A 23,894-nucleotide genomic window follows, 5' to 3' on the forward strand; every position below is an offset into this window, starting at 1 on the left:
CAGCTTGGAAATAGCCATTAGGACAAAACTAAAGTCCCAAGGGGGATCCACATCTTACAATGGGGGACAAATTTGCTTAACCACCCTAAAGTTTAAAAAAAAAAAAAAAAGGCCAACATCTGGCTGAGCATCCACAAAGAGACCATCAATCCTGGCCTTTCTGAAGCGGAGTGTTGACCTTGAGCCTAGTCCTTACTTTTCTAAAGGTTCAGGGCCAGGATTGATGGCAGATCTGCGCTGTACAAACTTCAAACACCTGCAAGCATAGACATATAGCAGAGATATAGAAGGCTGACAAGCCTGCAGCAAGGTTGCTACGATAGAGGAATGGTAGCCTCTGTATTTCAGACATAGCCTCCCAAGGGCCAAGCCATAAACCAGAAGGGATACAGATTCTCCATGAGGACTGTCCCTTGCTGCAAAAGTCTGAGTCCCCTTGGATGTAAAAATAGGGACCCCGCAAGTAGCCAAATGAGGTCAGTGTACTACGGCTGATGGGGCCAATCCAGTGCTACCATGATTAGCAGACACAGAAGCTTTGCCACCTTACGAAGCACCTGGTGAATTAGGGCCCTGAAGGGAATACACAGATAGGCTCCACCTTTGGCTAAAACTGAAGCAGGGCATTGATCCCCACCGAACCCCCCTCTTTTCTGCGGCTGAAGAAACACAAAGACTTAATGTTCTGGCTGGAGGCCATGAGGCTGATGCAGTGAATGCCCCAAAAATCTACTAGGATATGAAAAGTAGATGGAAACACCCACTCCCCTGGATCCAGGACTGCCTGCTGAGAACATCTGCATTAATATTGTCTACTTCAGCTATGAGCTGCCGAGCTTGTCACCAGAATGGCATTCCACCCAGGATCTAAATTCAACCTATCTCCAAAGATATTGCTGTAATCCTGGTCCAGCCTTGCTTGTTGAGGTATGCCACCGCCACTGCATTGTCCAACAGTACCCTGACTGCATTTTCAACTGCTCTTACAAGGAAAGGCAAAGTGCCAAAGGTCCTGGTCTCCAGATGACTGATATTCCAGAAGGTCTCCTGCACAGTCCAACACCCCGTAACACGTGACCTAGACAACAGTGGGCATCCCAGTCCACCAGACTTGCACCCATGGAAGCAACAACCAGTCCGAGGTGTCCTTGAGGAGATGATCTGAAAAGTCCCACTGTACCATACACAGCTTCAAATTCCAGCAGGCTGGGAGTCAAATATTGTTTCATTGGAATATAGGAGACCAGTGCAACATCAGCATCCACTGAAGGGGGTCCCATGTGGACTCTCACCCAAGGAACTACTTTGAACATCACTATCATGGACTCTAGAGCTGCAGGCAGTCCCAGACCCATGGTGCCTGCTGCACACAGAACAACCTTTCCTGTGCCTCAAGATCAACCCTGCTTGGTGTCAAAAATAACACTGAGGTATTCTAACATATAAGAAGGAACTCTTGGCACAGTTCACTACCCAGATCAGGGAATTGAGCAGCCAAATCATCTGAGAGGTCACTAGCCTCAACTCCACCTCAGAATCAGCTAAGATCAACCAATCATCCAAGTACAGATGGATACAAGGTGGGCCAGCACAACTACCACTTTGGAAAGGTTCTTAGTGCTGTCAGCAACACAAACTGCAGGGCCCAAAGCTGGAAGTGCTGACCCAGAACACTAAATTGGAGAATTCTTTTGTAATAAGTTGTGATGATAATGTGGAAATAGATCTCTTTGAAAGTGGGAGACCTGAAATGAGACACTGACTTCCTTCAGATTCAGAATAGGCTCGAAGGAACTTCCCTTAAGAACATATGAATAGCCATAATGGGTCAGACCAACTGTCCATCTAGCCCTGTACCCTGCTTCCATCAGTGACCAATCCAGGATACAAATACCCAACTGAAACCCAAATAGTAGCAACATTCCAAACTACCAATCTTGGGGCAAGCAGTGACTTCCCCCCATGTCCATCTCATGCCCTTCTTGGGCACCATGAAAAAAAGTAATAACGGCCCTTGCCTATGTCTTGGTTTGGCACAGGCTCCACTGCACCTAACTGAAGCAACAGTTGCCGCCAAGCAAAAACAAATAAGCACAAGGTTGCAAAAAGAATCTGTCAGAAAGGCTGCACCAGACACAAACCTAGTCAGCTCCAGAGAGGTGGGCATTTGCTTCATCCACCACAGAACAGCCCTAGCCACATCACTGCCATAGACATAAGCTTGTAAGCCAAGAACTGAAGTGTTAAAGGTTTGCTTGAGAAACAATTTCACTTTGTAATCATAAGCATCCGTAAGGGCTGATCCACCTTCCAGCGGGATAGTTGGGATTTTTTTTGTGACCAACCACTTTATGGAGACGGTGAAACCTGTCAAGATCCTCCTGTAGAAGGAGATAGAGCCTGCCCAAGAATTTAATGCCCCAGAGAACCCTGTCTACTAATACCATCTGGCAGAGGACACAATGAAAAGGAAAGGTCTAGAATGGTTTCCAGAGACTTTTAAGAATGGGATCCCCATCCATAGGGGCAGAAATGCAGAAAGCCAAACAGACCTGCTTAATTAAGGAAGGCAGCTCTTCCCTACAAAAGAACCTCACCACTGTGGAGTCCTCATTTTCCTCTGGGCACAGCTCCACTCCTTCAAGGGAGGCATCCCCCAAGAGGAACCCACCATCCTCTGTGTCATCTACACCTCACGTTTCTCGTGGAGAACAAAAGCAGGACTAGCCCCCATGCATGATCAGAGATCTCACTGAGCAGCCTGTCCCACCTGCAAACTCAGTCACGCCCTCTGAGAATGTTGGCCCTCAAGGGGACCCCCTAAGGCCCTGGAAAAAATACAAAAATAAAACTTTAAACTCCTCTAATCAGTTGGAGCATGTAACATATGGAGCCCTAAATTACCCCTCCCCCTCCCCAACAGGGGAAGAAGAAAGTCCTACAGAACCTAGCCTGAAAGTCTCTGAAACAAACTGTTGGCAGTCCAGGGAAAAAATGGTCACCAAAATCGGCTCCTCATTAACAGCTGCAGGGGCCTGCTACTAGACCTCCACAAGTAGTCCCGCTTTATCCATGAGGACTGCAAGGATGTTCATTGAAGAAAAGTGTTCTCTCTCATCAAAAATGGGGTTGCAGGAGCTGGTTGTACTACTAATGTGCTGGCTCTCTCGTGCCCCACTGCGTGAATGCTGCCTCAGCTGCCTAACAAATAAATCTTCGCTAATAAATAAAAAAAAAATTAAAAGCAGCTAGGACACCTAGCATAAGCCTGCTCCATCAGCCCCTTACCTACCTGTTCAATAAATTAACAAGCAGCTTACAGTTACTAGCACTCTGCTTTCTTTCTTAGTTATTTATTTTTAACTTGAAAAAGGTAGGAAATCTGATTTAAAAAGTACACCCCATCTCAACTCCTTTTTTTTTTTTTTTAAGTTTGCAGGTGGGAAGTGTCCCAGAGGATAAAATGGGGTGGGGATAGGGGAATGTTACTCACCTCTGCCAGGCGAGGCCCCGTAGGATCACCACTGGCTGGCCTCACAAGGGAAGCCCATAAAGTTTGGGGCCCTAGAGGGAAAAGCACCTCCATGCTCAACTAGAGGATGGTCAGGGGACCACTCCCTAGGAGCAATGCCTAGACCAAGGCTCAACCTCAGGGCTGAGAAGGCAGGCCTGTTTAGAAGAAATCCTGATGCACCAGTCAATCTTCACCATCTGCTGGAGGTACAGAAATTCTGGAATATTCCTGACTACACCACTTGTTTTACTGTTGTCATCGGAACCTTCAAGTTTGTGCCTCCATCTGCTGATCGGGGATCATAACCCTGGACTCATCTAGCAGACTGGTAAAGAAATTTTATGTTGCTCTGAGATATTCATACAAAACAATCATTAAGACATGCTGATGGACTGAAACTTTTGGTGTTTTTTTGTTAGGTGATGACTATTTTAAAAACATTCTTTCATCTGCAATTATTTGCAATTTTCTTATTTGATACTTGTAAAAAAGGCCCGTTTCTCACACAAATGAAACGGGCGCTAGCAAGGTTATCATATAATGGCAATTATGTTTTTAAGGGAACCGTTAGGAGAAACATTCTGTCATGATAAGTAAGGAAGGGTGTATAATTTATTTGTTACATTTATACCCCACATTTTCCGACCTATTTGCAGACTCAATGTGGCTTACAAAGTATCGTAAAGGCGTTTGCTATTATGGTTGGTAACACATACAAGATTGTGTTGTGGTCACATGAGGTAGAAGTATATCAGGCGTCATGGGGTCAAGGGGGAAGAGGAAGTAAATTGTCCAGTACGATCTTTGATTATATTGTGTTGCTGGGTGTGGGGATTTATGATGGATCGGTGGGATAAGCTTTTTTGAAGAGGTGGGTTTTCAATGATTTCCTGAAGTTTAGGTGGTCATGTATTGTTTTCACTACAAACGGGAGTCCATTCCATAGTTGTGCGCTTATGTAGGAGAAGCTAGATGCGTGAGTTGTTTTGTATTTTAGCCCTTTACAGTTTGGGTAATGTAGGTTTAGGTATGATCGTGCTGATCCGAGCCTGTTTCTAGTTGGTAGATCAATGAGGTCCGTCATATATCCTGGGACTATGCCGTGAATGATTTTGTGGACTAAAGTGCAGATTTTGAAGATGATTCGTTCTTTGATTGGGAGCCAGTGCAGCTTTTCTCGAAGGGGTTTGGCGCTTTCGAATCGTGTTTTACCATATATCAGTCTGGCTGCTATATTTTGGGTGGTCTGGAGTTTTTTTGTGAGTTGTTCTTTGCAAACCGCATAGATTCTGTTGCAGTAATCAGCATGGCTTAGGACCATTGATTGTATTATTTTACGAAAGGTATCCCTCGGGAAGAAAGGTTTTATTCGTTTGAGTTTCCACATTGAGTAAAAAATTTTCTTTATTATGGATTTTACTTGGCTCTCGAGAGTGAGGTTGCGGTCGATAGTTACTCTGAGTATTTTTAGGCTATCTGAAATAGGGAATGTGTGTCCTGGGGTGTGTAAGGCTGCGGGTTTGAAGTTATGTTGAGATGAGAGGATAAGGCAGTGAGTTTTTTCAGTGTTCAGTTTCAGTTGGAATGAGTTTGCCCAGGAGTTCATGATGTTCAGGCCATCGTTTATTTCACTGGTTATTTCAGTCAGGTCATGTCTGAAGGGAATGTAGATTGTGACATCATCTGCATAGATGAATGGGTTAAGGCCTCATTTGGATAAGGACTTTGCCAATGGGATTATCATCATGTTGAAGAGCATTGGTGATAATGGTGATCCTTGGGGTACTCCGCAGGCTGCTTTCCACAGTGGTGATATGTTTGAATTTGATTTTACTTGGTATGTTCTGGTGGTTAGAAAGCCCTTGATCCAATTGTGTATGTTTCCAATAATCCTGAAGTGGCTGAGGAGTCTTAGTAGTATATTATGGATAACCATGTCGAATGCGCTCGATATGTTGAATTGAAAGAGGAGTATGCTTTTACCTATGGCTATTTCCTGTTTGAATTTGGCCAGGAGAGTGACAGGACAGTTTCGGTACTATGGTGGGAGCGGAATCCTGATTGTGAGTCATGTAGTATTGATTGCTTGTCCAGGTATTCCGTAAGCTGTTCCGTAATGAGTAATATGCTCCAGGGGTATGAGATACGGATTGTTTTATCTACGTTTTTTCTTGTTTTAATCTTTCTTTTTTTGTGTGATTTTTATTTATAGTATTTTTTAAAAGATAAAGACTACGAAGACTCCATCCATGTCCAGCATTTCTCCTCTCTTCCCTCCCCTCCATTCATGTGCATCTCCTTCCTGACTTCCCTCCCCTCCATCCATCTATGTCCAGCAACTCTTCATTCTCCCCTGCCCTCTCCTCCATCCACCCATATCCAGAAAACTTCCTCTCCCCTGCCCGCTCCATTCATCCATCCATATTCAGGAATTCTCCTCTCTCCCCTGCCCTCCCCTCCATCCATGTCCAGGAACTCTCCATTCTCCCCTGCCATCTCCTTCATCCACCCATATCCAGCAAATTTCCTCTCTCCCCTGCCCCATTCATCCATCCATGTCCAGCAATTCTCCTCTCTCCCCTGCACTCTCCTCCATTCATCCATGTCCAGCAACACTCCATTCTCCCCTGCCCTCTCCTCCATCCATCCATATCCAGCAAATTTGTTCTCTCCCCTGCCCCTTCCATCCATCCATGTCCAGCAATTCTCCTCTCTCCCCTGCCCTCCCCTCCTGTCCAGCAATCTCTTCTCTCCCCCTGCCCTCCCCTCCTGTCCAGCGATTCTCCCTGCCCTCCCTCAGCTCCCTGACAGCCCTCCTCTCCATTCCTCTCCCCCCCCCCTCCTTTTACTTTCAGGCACAGCGGCGGCAGTGAAGAGGACAACACAGCTTCTCCCTTCCCTCACAGTGTCCCACCCTCGCGGAAACAGGAAATGCATCACCGCAGAAGGCGGGACACTGTGTGAGGGAAGGGAGAAGCTGGAGGCGAGCCCGCTGTATTGTCCTCTTCACTGCCATCCCTGCGCCTGAAAGTAAAAGGGTTAAACACGTGCAAGGGGGGGAGGAACGGAGAGGAGGGCTGTTGATCGGGGAGCTGAGGGCGGGAAGAAGCGGAGGGACCGTCCGAGACCTGCCTGGCTGCAGCGCTGCTGCACCAGGCAGCCCTGTGTTGGGGGGGGTGGGGGGCAGCAGCCAGGGGAAGGTCACGGTTGGGCTGGAGAGGCTTAGCCTCCCCAAGCCTCTTATATGGGGAGCCTATGACTGTCCTCCCATCCCATCCATTTCCATCAATTCTCCTCTGCCCTGCCCTCCCCTTCCTCCCTCCGATGTCCCGCGATTCTCTCCTCCTGACATCATCTTGCCTCCAGCGTTCCCTTACCCCTCACTGTTCCGCCCTCTGACGTCATTATGTTTTGACGCGAGGGTGGGGCAATGAGTGGGAATGGATGTTACGAACCCAGGCATCCAGACGTAGAATGTTGGAGGTGCAAATTATTATATAGGATAAGCATATCTTTTTCCACCTTAGAAATTCATGGTAAGTAAACAATTTTTTGCTGGTTTCTTTTTTTTTTTTTTTCTGAGCTGCTATTGAGTAATTCTATAAGCGCTATCATGTATACTGGCCTATTTATATTGGCTTATTTATAGTTACAAGTGGTTTAACCTCATAAACTTGAGCCATGACACATTTATTGAAAAAGAAACCTGATGAATGAATACAACAGCTGAAACTAAATCTGCCTGAAGAATACAAAGCACAGACAAAATGTATACATACCTGCCGGCGTCCATTTCTGACACTTGTCACAGTAATAAGATATTTCCTCCATCCATGGTGCATCTCCCTCATCTCCCAAGTCACTGTTCAAGGAATCACCACTCTGGTCATGGGACAGGTCTACCGATGTCTGGTCCTCCGACTCAACGATAAGCAGGGTCTCACCTTCCACCTCACCCTCCTCCAACCCTTCCGAGGTGGATGTCCTTGTGGCCTCATCATCTACATGTCGACTCATCATATGACTCATATGGACAGTGTTTTCCATCTCCCTCCAGACAAGGAATAATCTCAGCCCAATCCAAATTCTAAGACAGTCTACAAAATTGTCTATGCCAGCCTCATATGCAGTCTCTTACAGAGATTTACAATGTGCATAAGGTTATTATAAAAAGAATTACGGAGATCTTTTGCCAAGACACTGTAAAATCAACTTCATTTTCATTGGTTTATGTGAAGTGGAGGAACATAATCCCACCACAAACTGTATAGGAATGAATACCAGAAACCAGTTTATGGACTCTGAACACTTGAATTTAGTTCTATGACATCAAACTTGTTTGGATTTTGGGTATTCTTTGGATTCAAGTGTTTTCTCCCTCTCTGATTCAAGATATCTGGTCAAAACAATCTGCTCTTCAAGAAGGCGAAGGTTTTCTTGCTTCCGAATTTGTCTTTCGAGATCTCGGACCACCCCTTCACGGAGTCTCTACAAAAGAAAGACAAAAAACTGTAAGTACACTCTAAATTGCTGACATCCAATCTTATGATGAACCGCATAGTAGCTCGAAATAAAGGAGTTCTTAGCTGAACAGTTCCAATTCCGCACTCTGCTGTATAAATCTATTTGGGATTTTGCTCACACCTTTTTCTGTAGTAGCTCAAGGTGAGTTACATTCAGGTACACTAGGTATTTGCAAAGTCAAATATATAAGCATAAATTACATAGTAACATAGTAGATGACGGCAGAAAAAGACCTGCACGGTCCATCCAGTCTGCCCAACAAGATAACTCATATTTGCTGCTTTTTGTGTATACCCTACTTTGATTTGTACCTGTGCTCTTCAGGGCACAGACCGTATAAGTCTGCCTAGCACTATCCTCACCTCCCCACCACCAGCCCTGCCTCCCAACCACCGGCTCTGGCACAGACCGTACAAATCTGTCCAGCACTATCCCCGCCTCCCAACCACCAGTCCCGCTTCCCACCACCGGCTCTGGCATAGACCGTATAAGTCTGCCCAGCCCTATCCCCGCCTCCCAACCACCAAGCCCCACCTCCCGATCGTGACTAAGCTCCTGAGGATCCATTCATTCGGCACAGGATTCCTTTATGCTTATCCCACGCATGTTTGAATTCCGTTACCGTTTTCATTTCCACCACCTCCCGCGGGAGGGCATTCCAAGCATCCACTACTCTCTCCGTGAAAAAATACTTCCTGACATTTTTCTTGAGTCTGCCCCCCTTCAATCTCATTTCATGTCCTCTCGTTCTACCACCTTCCCATCTCCGGAAAAGGTTCATTTGCGGATTAATACCTTTCAACAGAGCTTACAATCTAATCAGGACAGACAAACAGGACAAATAAGGTATAGGGGAATTACTTAGGGTGGGAATGACACAACAGACATAGGTACTGAACAAGTGAATAGGAATTAGGAGTTAAAAGCAGCTTCCAAAAAAAAAGGTGGGCTTTTAGTCCAGATTTGAAGATGGTCAGAGATGCAGCTTGACGTACTGATTCAGGAAGTCTATTCTAGGCATATGGTGCAGCAAGATAAAAGGAACAGAGTCTGGAGTTCGCAGTGGAGGAGAAGAGTACAGATAAGAGAGATTTATCCAATGAACAGCATTCCCAGGGAGGAGTGTGGAGAGGTACTAAGGAGCTGCAGAGTGAATGCACTTGTAAGTCAGTAACAGGAGTTTGAAATGTATGCGGAAATGGATAGGGAGCCAATGAAGTGACTTGAGGAGAGGGCTAATATGAGCATAGCGATACTGGTAGAATATAAGTTGTGCAGCTGAATTTTGAATAGATTGAAGGGGAGACCTTGAGAAGCAAGTTGCAGTTGTCTAAGCAAGAGGTGATAAGAGTGTGGATAAGGCTTTTGGTAGTATGCACAGAAAGAAAGGGACAAGTTTTTTTTTTTTTTAATTTATATTTATTAACTTTTTCCATTATATTACAAGACATTTCTTGTTCAGGTATAGTATACAGTAATTAAAAAGAAAAAACATGAAAGTAAACCTTCACTAAGGAAAATTTATACTCAAGTCCATAAATGTGATCCAAGATTTCAGGAAAATTACGGAGACAAAGTATAAGGAATTAATAAAGATTATACAGAAGCTGCTAAGAAGAGCACAAATATTATTAACGTTTTTCCATTTTCACTGAGGTTATAAGCGAAGACACATGCGACGGCTGTGTAAATACATATTTTCTTTCTTTAAACCTTATTATGCACTTGCAGGGGTACCTTAAAAAGAAAGTACCCCCCAAGTGCAACACCTCAGGCCTAAGAAGTAAGAATTGTTTCCTTCGTCGGCGAGTCTCCTTAGAGACATCAGGAAAAAGTAAAACTTTTAAACCCAAAAAGGGTTTATCTTTATTACGGAAAAACAAACGAAAGAGCAAATTCTTATCTGGTAATAATACCACTGTGGCGACTAGCGTGGCCGCAGTCGCCAATTCAGTATCAGAAGTTTCAAGTAACAAGGAAATATCAATCGGGGCTTCAGGTACCGGGGTTCCTTTCCCAGGAATGTAGTAAACCATAGACATTGGAGGCAGATTCTGTTCCGGAATTAATAAATTTTCACGCATATAGCGTTTCAACATATCTATTGGAGTTACATTCTGAAGTCGAGGAAAATTAGTAAATCTAAGATTATGATTTTTAGTGTAATTTTCAAAAATTTCCATTTTGTCTCTAAGACTAGTCAAGTCTTTCACCATAATAGGTTGTAAGGTTTCAATCTTCAGAAGTCTCTGATCCAGGTTAACTATTTTACCATTTAAGTCTTTAATCTGTTGATCTTGTACACCTAAGTTACTTTCCAAAGATTTCACTTTAGGTTGAAGGTCATTGATCTGCTTAAGAAAAACTTGACCAAGATTGGAAACCAAGTCCCACAAAGCCTCTAGTGTAACATCTTTAGGTTTAGTCATAAACTCTACTGGTAATTCAAACCTCACAGGCAGATCAGCGTCCTCACTTCGCCCCTCAGCTTTTCTCCCCTCAGTTTGCAACGATTCCACGGGCAAACTGATCTCCAGTCCCTCCTCGGTCGCAAAAGAGGCTTCGATTCGGCGTTTTTCTTCTGGGCCCCTAACCTCAATGGGAGTAGACCCTGTCGAATCCAGAAAGAAGGAACTGGCGCCAATCGGCTGGGGAGGAGGTGTGCGTTCAGCGGGGCTAAGAGTAACTTCAAGTCCAGAGAGCGCCAAAGTCTCCGTTTCGCCGGCGCTTACACCTGGTTGCAACCCGCTTCCATTATGGGCTCCTTGCGGTCTCAAGTAACGATCCATCGGACCAGGTAAGGAGGGTGGTAACGGGGAAGCCCTGCCCGCTATTCTTCCTCTTCGTTTCGGCATGTTAGAAGCTTGAGTCAACGCGACCTAGCAGTTTAGCGCCATCTTGGCGAAAGGGACAAGTTTTAGTGATATTATAGAGAAAGAAACGACAGGTTTTTTGCAGCCTGTTGGATATAAGCTTAATCCTAATGCCATCTCCTACTTTCACTAACTAAGAGAATAAGACAAGATACAATAGAAAACAAAATAATAAAATCAGATTTTAAATACAATTAAAATAAACCCCACTGTATGGTATCATACTGTAAGTGGCCCATCCATCAGCCCTTTCATTGCCCCAGGTCCCCAACAGCTTTCAAAGGAGTCCCATGGGAGCAGCTGTTAAGTGCCTCCTCCCTGAACCAAGATGATGCCAGAAGGGAGGGGGTAAAACTAGCCAGGGCCAGCGGCTGAAACAGCAAATGATTCAGCAGCAGGCTGGAACAGAACTCAGTCCAAAAGCTCCTTGTGAAAAACAGACTTCTCTCCCTACAGGGAAGATTGCTTATATAGCACCTCCCACCTTCAGAATGATAACATTCTGGTTTGGTTCCTCAGCTATGGTTATTTGATTTTGTTCATTGCCAAAACAGTATTACAAGTAAAATAGGTTGGAGACACAAGGGCAGCCATTTCAGCTTATAAAATGTCTAGGTCTTGTGACTTTGCGCTCCTAGTACCAGGCACAGAAAGGTATCATTAGAGAAGCAAATTATTCTACTACAATAGTTGATGCAAGAAAGGATGAAATTGCAGCATTAGATAACCACACTAAAAAAGAAAAAGTCCATAGACCGCTATTAAATGGACTTGGAAAAATTCCGCATTTTTAGGTATAACTTGTCTGGAATGTTTTTACGTTTGGGGAGCGTGCCAGGTGCTCTTGACCTGGATTGGCCACTGTCGGTGACAGGATGCTGGGCTAGATGGACCTTTGGTCTTTCCCAGTATGGCACTACTTATGTATTTATGTACTTATGTACTAAGCTTAAAAAAAAAAAACAATGAGATATTGTGATTCTTACAGGCTCCTGTTTGAACAAATACTTTTGTTCAGAAAGTTTTTTCCTACTGAAGCTTTTTCTCATTAATCTGATACGAAGGCAGGTGGGTAAAAACGTACAGAAACATGAATACTCCAAATAATTATTACTGAAGGCTTATGCATCAACAGTGGACTCTCCAGAGATTGGGTTATTTTAAAATCTTGTTGTGCAAGTGTTCTGGTTGGAGTGCATATACTTGAAGTAATATGAGTGGTGATCTCAACCTTCCTATAGATTTACTTCCAGATAATATGCAAAACAAAATAAAACCTTAAAACACATGCAATTTACACATCACCACATCAAGTACACTCCAGAACAGATTTTTTTAAATATAATATTTAAATGCCTTAGGATGTTACCACAGAGATATAAAATGAACTTAGTTCAGACCAAGCAGCAATCAGTCCTACTAATGTTAAATGTGGTGCTTCTCATCATTAAATAACTTGGAGGTTTAATCCTGGGTTTCTTTGAGCTCCTGAACTTCAGAATGTAATTAGAACAGCCTGTGATGAATATTTTAAATCTGATACCTTACTTATGGTTTCCACATCTATTTCGTGGGATTCTTTAGAGCAACTCTGAGACAGTAATTATAAACCACTCAGCTGGGACAAATAGGAAATGATGTAAAGAGCTAGAGGAAATGTATAAAGAAATAAAAAAAATTAAACACACAACAGTCACGAGGAGGGGGTGTCGGTGTCATGTGACAGTGCATCCGAATAAGACGTACCTGTTTCGAGTTACCAGGTTTTGCGTCAATATTACCAAATATCACTTCAACAAAAATTGAATTTTGGGATAAACCTAGAGCATCTCTAATTAGAAAATGGAAGTTATAAAAAAAACCTAAACGTAAATGACTGCATGTGTGTGGATGTGTCAAGTGACACTTAGATGGCGAATCTGGCTGTGATGAACTAGGGCCAATACCGGGAGACCTATATGGTTTGTGTCTCACATATGGCAATCTGGTTTAAGATGGGCTGGAAAGGGCTTAGACAGCAACTTTAGCGGCTGGAACATGAGGACAGTGCTGGACAGACTTTTACGGTCTGTGTCCAGCAAATGAGAAGATAAATAGGCTGGAGTGGGCTTCGAGGGCAACTCCAGCATTTGGAACATAAGGATAGGGCCAGGTGGACTTCTATGGTCTATGTCCCAGAAACGCCACAGAAAGACCATAATCGAGTATTTAATATCACATTCATTGTTGATTTAATCATAAATTGATAATGATTATGTCTATTGGGCAGACTGGATGACCGTTCTGGTTTTTATCTGCTGTCATTTACTATGTTACTATTAATTCTCTCTGCTCCTGGATTGATGCGCAGACCTCAGCTCTGACAGACATGAGCATCAGATGTCACCTGACCTACTGGTGTGTGCATTTGGCGATCTCTTAGCACACAGTGCCAGTGAATCAAAGAAGTCTTACATGTATGCACCAGAATGTTTCAACTTCCGTTCCTTCCTTGCCTGCAATGCTGCGGCTCAAACCCAGGGAGCAGACAGGAATTTTTTTTTTAATGAACCATTAAATTCTTGCGGGGACGGGTTAGATTCTCTACACGGACAGATTCCCAGTGTTCCAAAAGTGGAGCTGAAACCACATTTCTACTGAGGTAACTATGGTGTTCTATTAACCGAGTCTTAACTATGCGTGATGTTTTTCCTACGTACAACAACAAACAAGGACACTGAGGGCCTCTTTTACAAACCCACGCTACCAATTCTTGGTATGGAAAATGAGAGGAAGACCATTCAATTCCTATGGGCTTGATGTGGCACTGCCCAATTACCGCAAAATACATTCCAGCACTACAAAGATTGAAGTATTTCTGCAGCACCAAAAAATGGCATGTGCTGGGGGAGGGAACTATCACCGGGCTGCTGTGGTAGCCCAGCGATACTTCCCTTTTAGCGAGCAGTAAACCCGCGTTGGACTTACTGCCGCTTCGTAAAAGGGCCCCCATAGTAACCTATGGAACTTTATAAGTCTAAGTGTTTTGAAATGAACCCCATATTGTAGGTATGACTGGATGTTGAACAGAGAGAAAATCTCTCTCTTTTTTTTGTGAAGAAACCTCTCTGCATACCTAATTCTAGTAACTCATCAATTTCATCCTTCAGTTGAAAAGTAGGATCCAAGTTTAGAGGTAAACAGTACATCCTATCATCAAGTTGTCTATTTATTTCAGACATGTAATCATGTCTATTTAGAATTACTATTCCACCACCTTTGTACGCAGGTTTAATAGCGATATCAGTATTCTTTTGCAAAGTACCAATTGTTAGATGCGCTTTTCTATTTAAGTTACAGAAACATTGTCTCGTATCAAAGCGAACTCCCAGGTACTCCAGAACCTGAGACAGAAACTCATGACCTAGACCAGGGCCTCCAGGAGGGAGATCGGTGGTCTGACTGGCATCTGCTGCTGAGTTCACCCGAAATCAGCCAGTCATCCAGGTAGGGCATGAACCCAAAGCCCCTGGTGCCGAAAATGCGCTGTCACCACCGCCATCACCTTAGAAAAATTGTGTGGTGTTGTAGCCAGGGCAAAGCCTGAAACTGAAAATGCTTGCCCAGCACACAGAAGCACAGATATCGCATGTGATGATCCACAGTGGGAATACGTAGATAAGCCTCTGTGAGTTCTAGGGAAGTCAGTAACTCCCCTGGCCGCACCAATGCTATGATTGAGCGCAATGTCTCCATCCGAAAGTGTTAGACCCTGAGACAAGCGTTAATCCCTTTGAGGTCCAAGATGGGAAAATAAGAGCCACCTTTCTTCATGACCACGAAATATATGGAGTAACATCCCAGTCTGTGCTCCGCTGGAGGTACAGGATCCACCACCTCGAAAGCACACAGGTTCTCAAGGGTGGAACCGACTGCCTGTTTCCAGAGCTGAGCTGCAGGGCGAGGCAACGAAGGCACTGGACAGTAGATGGGCTATATCCAGAGAATGTCTCCTGTCAACTACCTCCAGGACCCACTGATTCGAAGTGATATTGGCCCACTCGCCCCAGAAGAAAGACAGTCTGCCTCCCACCCACACCAATGAGGGGCCTGGCACACCCTCATTGGGCAGAAGGGGGGCTACGGCTCCACAGAACAAATGTTTTGGGGTCTTTAAAGGACCTGCCCTGGCCACCTCCCTGAGACATAGAGCGGCAGGCAGGTCAAAACCACCCTGACCCTCTAGTGCGTCCCTTGGAAGCAGAGCCTTTCTGAGCCAGAAGAGGCCATGCCTCCCCTACATCTTTCACCTCTCTAAACAGCAACTGCCCTCTAAAGGGCAGCTGACTCAACAGCTTTTTGGAGGCTGCATCCACCACCACCCAGTGGCAAAACCACAACCACTAACACACAAACACTGAAGTGGCCATTGAGCGGGAAGCTAAGCGGACCAGATCATGTAGAACATCTGCCAAAAAGGCTGTCCCAGACTCCAAGCAAGCCACCTCTGGGGACTGCTGCAACCACTGCACGGCCCTTACTAGATAACCGCCACAAATGGCAGCCTGAATACTGGACACCCCCACAGAAAAGGCCAGGCGAACTGCAGCACCACCTTCTTGTCATGAAGCTCCTTCAAAGCTGAGCCCCCTGGACCAGACAATCAGTCGCCTTAGTGACCACCATGACCAGAACATCCACCATAGGAAAGGATGAATACTTTTCAACCTCCTCTGGAGCAAAGATATAAAGGCGATCTAGAGCCTTGGCACCTCTAAGGGGGTCCACATCATCATATGGATAAGAGCCTTGTGAAGAGAGAAATGCTTAGGGGCCCAGCGAGCCTCTCCAGCAGCAGATCCTCCTCAACAGAATCTGCAGCCATAGTCTTAAGCATAGAAAGGGCCTTAATAACCTTGTCAATGAGACAGCTCCTCTCGCTGACAGAGATGAATCACATGGGACTGCTCATCCTCAAGACAGGGGAGTCTCAGACTCACTCTATGGTCTGAGAGCACAAGAAAGCCTTGGAGCCCTGGAAAACTGAATTTGATTCCCACTGCAGCTCCTTGTGACTCTGGGCAAGTCACTTAACCCTCCATTGCCCCTGGTACAAAATAAGTACCTGAATATACGTAAACCGCTTTGAATGTAGTTGCGAAAACCTCAGAAAGGCGGTATATCAAGTCCCATTTCCATTTCCCCCGCCTCCTCCAAGGAAATCAATGCCTCTGGCACCCTCCCCTCGATTCTACGCCTTTTAGAACCCAAACCAAGTCCCACCAGAGGGGGAGGGGTTGTCTCCTGTCCAACTGCAACTGCTGTCGGACCAACTGTGCTAAGCTTTGGAGCCAAAAACCTCCAGGGGCCCCATGTGGCCCCCTAAATGGACACAAGGGGGGAAGGGAGGTAGTCTCCCCACTTCCCCACCCCTGAAGTGGAAGGTACAGGTTCTTGCTGCTGAGAAGCAGAACGAGAATAAATCTTCAAGGGAGACAAAATGGCCATGGGTCCCGATGTCTTGGCAGGTGGGGGGAGGGGGGAAACACATCAACTCTGAAGGCCCCCAGGCCACTTCCGAAATCGAAAACGGTCAATCACACTGTGTGCAGACAGAACCGTACAACTCGGAGGGCATCCTGGTCATGTGTCAGGAAGGCGCAGGCCTGACAAGCTGCCCAAATCTGCACTGTCCCGGGTTCTCTGGGGGTGCTAATTAAGGAAATTCCATGCTCTGCTTTTCCCTTCCCCCTTAAAAAGACAGAGAATAAGGCTTTTTTGTTGCGCCTAAAACATGAAAAAAGGCTGCCCAGGACAATGGGGAGAAGGGAGATTTAAGTACCTGGGAGACACACCCAAACAGGGTGAACAGGCAAGAGGTGGGGGAGATAGGTCCACAGACCCCTCAGGACCAAGCTAAAGCCTCACCTAGTAGCATTAAGGAGTTTTTTTTCCACTGTTCTTCTCATTCTATTATAATCTCCTTTTTGAAAGTTAAATGTTAATATATTGGATTTCCTGTGTGTACTTACTCCAGAGCCGATATCAAATCTGATTATATTATAGTGAGGAAAGTGCAAAAACTAAAAATTGCCATAAAAAAAACACTGCATGTCTTTTTAATCATTTTCTGTGAAATAGTCTTTTAGAGACACCATGAAATAGTTTCTTAAATACACAGTATAATACTGCTTTGAAAACCGCTGTACAGTTTTGTTCTATACTGAGGGAGCATTAACAATAAGCAATTACATTTTTTATACTGATTAACATTATCAATCCTATTAAAAATAACTTCTGATAAAAATGAGTCCTCCTTACTAGATGGTAGTTGTCCATAGTGTCCATATTCATATGACAGGGACTGACTGTACAACCGTCATACACGATAACTTAATTTCCAAATAAAATTCTCACAGTATAGACTTCTTGCCTAATCAACCCGAATTCTGCACAAAGGAGCACTTCTTTGTCACGCTCCATCATCAGCACAACACCTCTGGCTCCTGTCCCAGGCTGATAAAGGCTACCATGTATCCTAGTGATGTCACTAGTGGGGCGGTGCCAGTAGTGGTCCAGGTCTTCAATTAGGTACAGATGTTCCCAGGTGAGAACTGCACAGATGTCACACCATGTAGATGATACCAGAATGCCTTAGAATGTCACACAAATATAAATGGATACCTAAGTTTAGTAGAAAAAAGCTGCTTGTTAATGCAATTCTCAATGAAATGGTTCCAGACTTCTGAAATAAATGCAGATTTACCTATCTTCAACTAAACCGATCTTTTGATTTTATGTCAAACTGCGCATATCATAAAATTTCCTGGAATCTGTTTTATGGCATAGTGTTAGCAAAAAAATCTGTGTCCTTACACAGCTGACCAAAGACTTGCCACAGGAAGGCCATTTGTGTAAATAAAATCACAATGAAGGCATCAAGATCCTTGAAAGAAATTATCGAGTTGTCATCTTGGAGCTGTCTGCCTCAGTTACAGTACACTTTTCTGTAAGGTGGAGGATAGTTTCATTAATAAGCAACTGCCATGTATGCCATGCTGCCTTCTTTTATTTCATGTTTGGCATAGAGTGACAGTCCAGGGATTTCTCAAAATACATCTTGTTGGGCCTGTCTTCCCAGAGCAGAAGTGATGACAATAACTTCCCATACAGTTCCGTCAGAGCCAACCAACTTTTCACCTTTCAACATTTAGAGAAATCCTCTTCAATCACTAACCTTCACAAAAAAAACTCCACTCTTCTTATTCATGAAATACTTGTACACACACCTTTAACAATACAATAAGCTAGAGGCTGATGTCTACGCCATATATGCGGTGAAATAAACTTTAAAGGTGTTCCTTTAAAGAGATTTCTCCATGGTTTCTGAAGTCTTTTTCTCCACATTTTTTCATGAATAAACGTGAATTAACACCTTCAATACAGGGTTTCATTTAGTAGAATTGTGGAACCATTATTTTGATATATATTCTACTTATTCCTTCAACGTATATTATTAATAGTTCTTGTGTCCCAATCTCATCAATGAGGATCCTGAATCATATTCCTCACTTTCTGAAAGTTAGCTGCTGTCACTATTAAAAATGGTTCAGTCAGGCATATAGTCCTCATTGATCTCGAAATCTGATCCATAGCTATTTATGTTTTCTTTATCCCTTTCTTAGTCATCCAAATCTTGAAGTCGTTTTAGAATTTCTTCAACAGCAAAAGGATACCACAAGACCTACTGAAGGGGGCTTTAAACTAGAATCATTGGGGCAGGGTGATCAAAGCTCCCAGGTAAGTACAAGCCCTCAGGTAAGTAAAGCATTAAATACCTCTACACAATGGGAAAAAGGGACAATGTCTGGAAAGTAGTATACTGTAGGGGTATCCCTGTATCTCACCTTTTGGAGGCCTGAATAGGTCATGAACCATCTTTTCTCAACCATTCTATCATGAATTCTGAATGTCTTCCTGGCAGTACTGTGCTAGCTCACTTCATCCAAGGACATGCAGTCCACTTGCACTAGCTTCCAGACTATCTCATGGGAAGCTGCGGAGAAGAGAGTTTCACAGAAATACAGCGCCTTCCAGTATCTTGTGTGATACTGTGGAGGAGAGTTTCACAGAGACAAGGTCATGCTTGTTATTTATCTCGCTGGCGAGACATCCTGTATTACTGATAAGATCCTTTTCGAAGTGGTCCTTCTCAAAGCACAAAGGCCCCTCCATTGTGGTGACTGTATGACACTTGCTGGACAGATATATACGGTTCCTGATTGGTCCCGGATCGTTGCCTGTGGACTCTGGGGGCAGTGCCAACCTGGGGGCTTGAGGAAGAGTTGGGTGAGAAGAAAGGAAGAAGATCTGATGGTGTATACATCTCTCTGAGGAGAGGGACTGAACTGTCAGTAACACCTATGAACTTTATCTTTCTGTGCTAAGTTCAGCACAAGGAAAGATCCAGGAGCTGTTTTACAGTTGCTACCAGACTGAGAATACAGTTGCCTTTGCACAGCAAGGACATGTTGGACTATACTTTTATTTGCGACATTTATATCCCACATTATCTCAAACACGTTTGAGTTCAATGTGGCTTACAATAAACAGTACAGGACACATAACAAACAATAATGCATACTTGATACTATCAGGTGCGGTTCGCTAGGGAACCAGTCGAACCCTGAAGAGGAACAAATTCATCACTCTACAGACCTCTAAGGGTGAGAGAAACGGATTTCCTTTATGGTTCAGGGTTAGCCAGCTACTGTTGTTTTGATAGCAAAGGATTGGTTATTACTCAGATACATGGTCTATAGCCTAAGTTGTCATTTCTTCTCAGGAGAGTAATGTAGTTGTGTAATTACATTTATTATATATAAATATATATATATACCCATATATCTATTTTGTGTAATCCTCAGTATGTTTTTGCATCTTGCTTGCCATATTTGCTTATTTTTATTATCTATATATATGTATATACAGTGCACTCCATTTAAGTGCACGTCGGATAAGCACATGCTCTGTTTAACTGCATGCCGTACTTCGGTCCCGTTTTTGGAACCATCAATTTATATGGGGACAAACTTCGGTTTAGCGCACCACTGATAAGTGCAAGATTCGCTTATATGCATGGTTTAAGACCGCTCCTCTGCAGAAAAGACTCCGCATAAGGGCGTGCACGGAATATGGCGTGTGAGAACCAGATTTCAAATTTACCGCCCCTTTAACTGCCAAAGGCAGAATAAGCGAAAGAATGTTGTTAGAGTGTACACTGGGGTCGCCATCGTCGCCGCAGTGGAACTGTAAGACTTTAACACTGGCTGAACGAATAGAAGTTCTTAAAAAATTAGAAAACAAACGAAGCCAAGTATCTATTGCTAAAGAATATGGTGTCAATCCCAGTCAAATTTCACGTGTCTTGAAGCAGAAAGACCAGCTTCTGGAACACTGGCAAAACCATACAAAGGGGAGATATGATAGAGACATTTAGTAGTAGTAGTAGTAGACATTTAAATACCTACGCAGCATAAATGCACAGGAGGCGTATCACTTTCAACTGAAAGGAAGCTCTGGAACGAGGGGGTATAGGATGAAGGTGTAAGGGGATAGAATCAAAAAGTAACCAAAGGAAAAACTTCTTCACGGCAAAGGTGGAAGCAGTGGAAATGAAAACAGTATCTGAACTGAAGAGAGCTTGGGACAAGTACGATCTCTAAGGGAGTGATATGGAGATGACATGGATGGGCAGACTGGATAGGCCATATGGTCTTTATCTGCCTATATTTTTCTCTGTTTACCCTCCCCCCCTCAAAAAAAAAAAAAACCACCATAAGGTGTGATATTGGTCAAACACTACAGAGTACAGATTATTCTAAACAAAAAAAACCTGTCAACTAATAGGATAAAAGAAGAGTGTGTGACTCAAATTTTCTAGAAGAAACTAGTCTAAGCAGCAAATGTCAAAGCGACAAAGAACTCATACAAAAGGAAAATCTAAGACCAAAAATCAATTCCTAGGACCAACAACTTCACTGCTCAAATTATTCAGTGACCAACAGTTTCACCACTTTTTCTTCAGGCTGAATAAAGACCCCCCCCCCCTTCCATTTCCTCTGGCGGCAATATATTTATTAGACAGAGATAACTGAGTTTTCCTACATCAAATAATCCAGATTGAGAAGTGTTACAAAAAGTGTCCCACACACCCTGAAGAAAGCCACACAAAAATGGCTGAAACATCAAAGAAGACAAGTTGACCCGTCCAGCCAGCGAAGTGGCTTGGGATCTGCTGTCTGTTATCACACTTTATTTTACTTTGTTATTCTTTTCAAAACAACGGAGAGGCAAAAAGAACTGAAACATTCCAACACAGACCCACATAGAGACAACAAAAATACACATCCATGCTCATGCCCAGAAATTATTATTATTATATTCTTAGTACAACCAAAGTAGTTTACATATTACATTAAGGACACAACTGGAAACAATGCCACGATCATGCTCTGCATGTATTCTCCACTTGTTTTCCTATTCATACACACTATTTGTAAAACTGGCTGAAATTACCCCACTTCAGCCCTTTTATTCTTGCTGCCTTGCTTTCTTTACACCACCCAGTCCAATCCCAATTATATATGTTGACGGAACTTGAAAGAATGCACAGCAGCAGAACTATTCAAACTACAAGGGATTAAGTAAAAGCTGCTTCCTCTGGATGCAATAACCTTAAAAAAAGCCACAGGTTTTGGCTCTATTAAGATGAGTAAAAACCTCATCCACCTACCCACTGTGTGTTTTCTAGAAAAAAAGGTGCCACTACTCAAATGCCAGGCCATTGTTCGGAGGTGAGGTCTCCTGCAACCAGCCACAGAATCTATGAAAAAGCAGAATTGGTATGCAGAGTCTGGGCTCTTTCATGAAAACCTAGAGACCATGGCTCAATTTTAGCAGGTAGTGGAAAAGGTGCAGGTACTCAGTACCCCCCCCCCCCCCCAAGTGCCTCCTGAAAAAAAGTCCTGCACCTACCCATCTTAGTACAGCTGGATCTAATGCATTTCACATTAAAGGAGATGCCTAACCTGCAGCTTCCAGTGGATTTGGAGAATTTTGCTTTAATCCATTTTAGTAGAGAAGTTTGTGTGGTGCAAGCAGTTTCAAAGTCAGATCCTCCACATTTGATGCATTCCATTTTAAAAGAGTCAACAGAAATGCAGCTTCTAGAAGATCCAGCTTTTGCCCATCTTAGCAAACCCGGATCCATTATGCTCCACATTAATGGGGCTGCCTTAAGATGGCCAAAAGCTGGATCCTCCAGCAAGTACAGGTTCAGCAGCAACTATAATGTGGAATGCATCAATCTGTCCGATCCAGGTTTACATAAATGAGTAAAAGTTGGATCCTCCAAAAGGATTTCCCAAGAATTTATAGGTCTGGCATCTTTTAAGGTGGAATGTGCTCCAGTTTTCACCCACTTTCTGATAGATAGATCAGTTTTAGAACATCCATGAGATAAATCTGCATGCAAATGCCATCATCACCATGTATGTAAATTTACCTCATCCATATTCACTATGGCTATCCTGAAAAACAGACTACCTTGGAGTTCTCCTAGACATACATGGAGCTGCTATATTAACAATGCTAACCGGATCCAGATTCAAAGCACAGGGTTGATCCAGTCTTGGGTTTACCCCATTGCATGCAGGGATTGTAGTTCGGATACTCATTACATTCCCTTAAAAAGCAAGACTACTACTCCCAACATGCACTGGGGTAAACCCGAGACAGGAATGGATCAACCATGACCTCTGAACCTGGATCCAGTTGGCAGCCTTAAGAGGTACACGTGCAACTGTAGTTACCCACAACATCCTGTACTCCCAAGAATGTACCATAAATCTCTGTGCTAATGACCTCCAAAACTAGCTCCTTAAATCTTCAATTATTTTTATTTCCTTCCACATACAAAACATAATTGCACCTAAAATAAATCTGCTTTATAGAGTGATCGAGGAGGCAGAATTGGTTCTTAACCTATAATGCGAGGGTCCTTCCCCCTGGGCGCCCCGCACCCACCTCTCTGTCCAGTTTCTGCTTCACGTGTACGCCCGCCACCGTGGCTACCGTCAGCAGCAAGGACACGCCCAGCACTGCCTTAGAGACCACAGACATGCCTGGCGGTGGTACTCGGAGAGAGCCCTCCACCGGTAACGTAAGCATTCGGAGGACAGCCGCACTATACGTGTGCTCGCTGCGTGTATGCACACGCACGCAGGCACAGGCAGCCGTTCTCCGACTCCTACTACCCCGCCCCACGCTCACTCTCCCAGGCAAAAGTAATCGATCATCACCGCAATTCTCTTCCTAGTGGCTCGCCGAGCTTGGCGGTTCTCAGATAGGTTTAATATTCTAACCTTCTTGTACGCTCTAGGCAGCGTCAGACTCAGGGCGCGCTTCTCTCCCTCCGCGCAGTTCAAGAAGAAGAATGTAAGTGAAATCTTGGTGCTGCTGGCCTGGGTGAAGGGCCTGCTGCGTGCTACTATTGGCCGGAGCCAGCGCATGCCTATAGAGGCGCGAGTTGAAGTGGGCGGTTATGCTCGTGGCTCCTCCAGTTCTGTGGGGAAAAAGTAGGTATAAATACGAACACACAGCAGAGCGGGTGAAAAGGCTGGAGACTGACTTTCACTATAACTCGACGCGACCGTGTTTGGGGTGAAAGGCCAGTGTCAGGACGTAGTCAGTACAGTTACTACAAAATAGTATTTATGTGCAGATGGAACTGGCATTCAGTCACCAACCTTACCTGTAAGTATCCACTTCAAAAACCAGCAATATACATTCTAAACTAGAACCCAACAAGGTGGAGAACTCTGAGATCCCATGGAAAGTAGCAAAGCAAGAAGAAAAGTGGAAAGTAGACCACGGGCTTCAGAGTTGAGACAAGTAAACTTGATACTTAAGAAGATTTATTATGCAAAGACTGGACACAGTAC

The 23,894-nt window shown here is 44.0% G+C and overlaps 2 protein-coding genes across 3 annotated transcripts in view; both read right to left on the minus strand.

Annotated features, from left to right (window-relative positions):
* The window catches only part of KAT14 (lysine acetyltransferase 14), a 67,008-nt gene extending 59,421 nt beyond the window's left edge, over positions 1-7,587 (minus strand). The window contains exon 1 of the mRNA XM_030196244.1: positions 7,294-7,587. Coding sequence (XP_030052104.1) covers positions 7,294-7,561 — 268 coding nt within the window. The 5' untranslated portion in view covers positions 7,562-7,587. The remainder of the gene's footprint in view (positions 1-7,293) is intronic.
* A 234-nt stretch (positions 7,588-7,821) lies between these two features.
* On the minus strand, positions 7,822-23,522 carry LOC115465629 (protein PET117 homolog, mitochondrial). 2 transcript variants are annotated; one of them, XM_030196245.1, is made up of 2 exons: positions 23,316-23,522; positions 7,822-8,002 (listed from the first exon to the last, which is right to left on the minus strand). In XM_030196245.1, the coding sequence occupies exons 1-2, from the start codon at positions 23,460-23,462 to the stop codon at positions 7,844-7,846; spliced, it is 306 nt and encodes a 101-aa protein (XP_030052105.1). In that variant the 5' UTR covers positions 23,463-23,522; the 3' UTR covers positions 7,822-7,843. The 2 variants fall into 2 exon arrangements, with proteins under 2 accessions (XP_030052105.1, XP_030052107.1); XM_030196247.1 differs by lacking the exon at positions 23,316-23,522 and adding an exon at positions 22,978-23,103.
* Positions 23,523-23,894: the final 372 nt, after the last annotated feature.

This window comes from Microcaecilia unicolor, chromosome 3 (genome assembly GCF_901765095.1).
Source record: "Microcaecilia unicolor chromosome 3, aMicUni1.1, whole genome shotgun sequence".
NCBI lineage: Eukaryota > Metazoa > Chordata > Amphibia > Gymnophiona > Siphonopidae > Microcaecilia > Microcaecilia unicolor.

What these genes read in the sequence shown, in the direction of transcription:
- LOC115465629 (XM_030196245.1), bottom strand. Translation starts at nt 23,462, where the DNA reads ATGCGCTGGCTCCGGCCAATAGTAGCACGCAGCAGGCCCTTCACCCAG. An exon ending in TGCCTAGAGCGTACAAGAAG is followed by an intron (nt 8,003 to 23,315) that starts GTTAGAATATTA and finishes TTTCTTTTGTAG; the next exon opens with AGACTCCGTGAAGGGGTGGT.